This window comes from Lissotriton helveticus, chromosome 4_1, assembly GCF_964261635.1.
Source record: "Lissotriton helveticus chromosome 4_1, aLisHel1.1, whole genome shotgun sequence".
NCBI classification, from domain to species: Eukaryota; Metazoa; Chordata; class Amphibia; order Caudata; family Salamandridae; genus Lissotriton; species Lissotriton helveticus.
The window spans coordinates 2294774-2299391 of record NC_136063.1 but is presented as its reverse complement, the minus strand read 5'-3'; the positions used below and the strand labels follow the sequence as shown (position 1 = coordinate 2299391).

The 4618-nt window shown below is 47.9% G+C and overlaps 1 protein-coding gene across 1 annotated transcript; it reads right to left on the bottom strand.

The window, feature by feature from the left end:
• Positions 1-2355: 2355 nt before the first annotated feature.
• Positions 2356-3919, bottom strand: LOC144826887 (3-galactosyl-N-acetylglucosaminide 4-alpha-L-fucosyltransferase FUT3-like). The gene has a single exon (XM_078685343.1). The coding sequence runs from the start codon at positions 3799-3801 to the stop codon at positions 2845-2847; it is 957 nt and encodes a 318-aa protein (XP_078541469.1). The 5' UTR covers positions 3802-3919; the 3' UTR covers positions 2356-2844.
• Positions 3920-4618: the final 699 nt, after the last annotated feature.

The following is a 4618-nucleotide window of genomic DNA, read 5'->3' as shown; positions in this document are numbered from 1 at the left end:
TGCAAGGAGGGGTGGAGCAGGAGAGAGACTAGAAAGGGTTATTTTGGGGATCATAGTAGTAGTGTGGGGTTTGGGATAAATGAGAGAGTGGATGTAGAGGATATATTGATAGATCTATAGGATGAGAGATAGGGTAGTGCATTGGAAGGAGTGGTAGAATAAGTTTCAGAGGTTGGGCTAGAAGATATATTGAGCGAAGTATAGGCTGGGAAATAGGCTAGTGCATTGGAAATGCTAACTTAGAAGAAAGTGATAAATATATAGATCCATAAGTACATTGAAAGTATATAGATACATAAAGGAGGTACGGTTATGTAGATTAAAGATATTGATAGAGGCATAGGATGAGAAATAGGGTAGTGCATTGGATATGCTTTTTTAGGAGAAAAGTAACAGACACACAGATCCAAGTACATGGAAGGTACATAGATGCACAATGGAAGCAAGTACATGCAGACCAAAGATGATTTTTTTGTTTTTATAACAACATAATGATTGTAAATTTTTATATAAAGCAATACACAAAGATAGGCACATATCTATAGTGAAAATAAATGCTTATCTACAGAGGTACAAATGCATAGGATGGGTCTTAACCCCTTCGCAGCAGGGGTATTTCCTCCGCTGTGTTGGGCGGGTGCGCACAGCGCCCCCGTGATCATGACGAGCTCAGCTCGTCATGAGGCACAGTGCTCGTGTGCTCACGGCCACACCCGTTTCCGTGGAACGCTCAGCACAGCAGGGGACTTACCCCCGCGTGTGAGCGTTCCACGGCTCATGACGAGCTCAGCTCACGGCCACACCCGTTTCCGTGGAACGCTCAGCACAGCAGGGCATTTACCCCCGCGTGTGAGCGTTCCACAGCTCATGACGAGCTCAGCTCGTCATGAGCACACGAGCGCCGTGCCTCATGACGAGCTGTCATGAGCACGGAAGGAGTTAATGAAAGGGAAAATGGGCAGCATTCCTGGCCCCGGTCCTGACCAGTCTTGAACAGGCTCAAACACCCTTGTCCTCTCCACCTGCGCCTCGACGCCCGGGCTGAGACGCCCTAAGCCTTTGCCATTTATAGCCCTAGTAGTCAGGTGACCCCTTCAGCCAATGGGAACCCTAGCCCTAACACTATCCAATCACAACACTAGCTCTAAAATCTAGAACCAATAGGAGGCCAGGGCCTTACAGCCATATTTAGCCCTTGTCAAATTATCCAATCAGTTTAAAAAATCCTGATCTCTACGTCCAATAGAGGCACTATTCCCCCACCAGTAGGGTTAACCGTAGTCCAAGCAACCAATGGCACAGGAAGCCTCAGTCCATACTTCCAATCAAAGGCCTAACTCTAGCCCTAGTCCCACCCTAGTCCCTACAACCAATAACACAGGAAGCCCTAATCCATACTTCCAATAGACATCCTAACCCTAGCCCTTGTCACAACCCTACATTGATTGAACCACAGACCAGAAACCTATCAGGACCCTCAAATACCCAACCAATGAGGACCCTTATCCTAATCCAATAGAAACATCAGAAACAACAACCAATCAGTGTACACATTTACCAAACAATATCAGACTATATAAGGTCCGAGCTACCTCAGACAAGGACGGATGGATAGATTGAGTGAAAGTCTGGAATGCTGGACGGAGGGAAAGGGTGGATGGAGAGATGAGTGAAAGGATGGATGAGTAAATTGATGAATGAGTGAAAGGGAGCATAGATGAATGGCTGGATGAAAGGTGAATGGATGGAAGAGTGAAATGGTGAATGGATGAGCGGGTGAGTAAAAAGGTGGATGAGTGAAACGATGGATGGATGGATGGATGGCTGTGTAAATGAATAGATAGCTGGATGGGTGTTTGAGACTGTGGATGGATAGATGCATGGATGAGTGACTGTAAGGATGGATGCATGGTTGGATGACTGAAAACGAAGGATGATAAGTGCATGGATGACTAAAAGGGTGGATACATGGAGGAGAGAAATGATGGATGGATGAGTGAGTGAAAAGATAAATGGATAAGTGAAAGGAACGGTAGAGGGATGGCTGGATGAAAGGCTGGATGGATGAGTGAATGGGTGAATGTGTGGATTGATGGATAGATGGCTGGATGGATGAGTGATAGGCTCGGTGGATGGACAGTGTTAAAGGCTGGATGGATGGAAGAGTTGAAGGATGGATGGATGACAGAGGATGGATGACTGAAAGAATGGATAGATGAGTGAAAGGGTGGGTTGATGGATGTCTTAATGAAAGGGTGGATGGATGAGTGAAAGGGTGAATGGGTGGATGGACATATGAAATGGTGGATGGATGGATAAGTCAGTCGACAGATGAATAGATGAGTGGAAGGGTAGATGGATTGAAGGGTGGATGGATGAGTGAAAGGATGGATGGCTGAGTGAAAGAGTAGATGGATGAGGTGAAGGGAGGATGGATGATGGATGGAGTGAAAGTATGGATGGATGGAGTGAAAGGTAGGATTGATATGCGAATAAATGGATGGAGGGATGGATGGATGAAGGGGGTAGATAAGTAAAAGGATGGATGTCTGAGTGAAAGCATGGATGGATGGTTTGATGGACAGGTTTGGATATGGATGGGCAGATGCTTAGACGGTAAGAATGGTGACAGACTGAACGTTGGATGAAAGACAATGTAAAGGTTAAATGGTGGATACCTGCGGTGGATGAAAGGATAAAAGGATGCATGTACAGGTGCTTGGATGGAAGAAACAAGCATTTGGGGAGGGCAGTGACAACATCCTTCGCTTGCTTGGTGCCATAACAGCTTTGATTCAAATTGGGGGGGGGGGGGGGGGTTTAATTTTCTGGCTACTCCCTTGGTCATTGGTACCATTTGGCGATGCTCGGGATAGTCTTGTAATTCAGCTGTTGTTGTAGGACTTGACAGGCCTTGCAGTAGTGTGTGGTCCAATCCGTGGAACCTACGGGCTGCAGCCTCTTGCGCCACTCAAAGTAGCGCCGGTACTGCTCGTCGTTAGCATCTAGGAAGCGCAGGTGAGCGGCCAGCTCCTTAGCACTGGGGAAGTCGCTCACGTGGATGAAGGCATCAGAGGGAAGGAAGCGTTCATAGTTCTCCCTCGTAGGGCCGAGGACCACGGGCAAGGTCCCAGAGAGCAGCGCGTTGTGCCAGAGCTTCTCCGTGATGTAGTCTTGGTTCAGAGAGTTCTCGAAGGACAGGTAGAATTTGTACTGGGAAATAGTAGAGATGGTCTTGTCGCGGGCTAGGGGTCTGCTTCCACCTCCATATATATCAATGTTTATGTGGTTCTTGAGATCATTGTAATATGCCACCCTTGCCAGGGAGGAGTCCCAGTTACTGACCACCCAGGCCACCAGCTTGGTCTTGTTTGGTATGTTGAAATCCTGAGGACTCTTGACACTTTCGACCCAGCCGTAGGGCGAGAAGATGTCTGCGTCGCTCCGGTAGTTCAGCGTCAGATTGATGAGATTGTCCATGAAGTGAAGGTTGGGGCTGTGCCGCGGTGACTCCAGGTTGAACCAGACCCAGCGCTGGTTCTGCGGCCTCGGCTTCTGGGGCAGCTGGTCTTTGGAGCTGCAAACATCACGATGATGGAGGATCACGGCATCGGCGCGGCTGTACCAGGTCCGCTCCACAGTGAAGGTGCAACCCGAGATCCCATGGATTCTTGCGCACTGGTCCAGTGGAAACCTATCTCCGAAGGGCCACGTCCAGAGCAGTATGACCAGGTCGTCCTTTGTGGCGCTTGTTGTGCCCCTGGGTGTTTCCACGTGGTCACTCCCACCCGCGTAGTACATGGTTGGGTTCTCCACGTGTGTGCAGGTCTTATCTGGCCTGGTTTTGGAGGCGCCTCGTAGAATGGTGAAGGTCGAGAAGCTGGTCAGGAATGAGATGAGGATGTAAAACACGTAGCTCTTCCAGTACGACTCCATCTGTGCCTTGGACTCCATGTCAGTGGCTGGAGAGGAGAGAGAACAAGTTATTGGCTGACACTGGAGAGAGTAAACTCAGTAGAAGACATTTCATTCATATTATGAAGTGATGCACCACAGTAAAGTCTATAACAAAGAAACATTTGAAAGTAAATCAATGGAAGAAAATGTTATGAATTACAGAACAAACATGTTAGTAGTTATTGCATGGTCCCAAGAAATATGTAAAAGCTATGTTACCAAGATGCATGCCAGCAAACATACTCATACATGGTGGGTCATCATACATGACTGCTCAAAGAGTGCACTCCATCATTGAGTGTCCTTGAAACCCAGATTGTATCGCTCATTGTAATATAGCAGGCAACCTTCCTCTGCCCCACTGTAGAAGCACCGCCTCTTCTGAAGCACAAGTGACGCTCTCCAGAGGGGCGGGCTTTGCAATCTCACTAACCAATCAGCAGTCTGCTGCATTCCTTGGAGCTGTGGTAAATAGTTGTCCTGTCCATGTGATGCCCTGTCAGTGTTTAGATCCTTCAAGCATCAGACACTGATCTACTCTTTGTACTGAAACAACCAGACTCACAACATCACATGTGCACTGAGCGGAACCTGTGTGTCACTGTCACTACCCTCGAAAGTGACATCCCTCCAGCGCACTCAAAGGAGTATGTTCATTGGA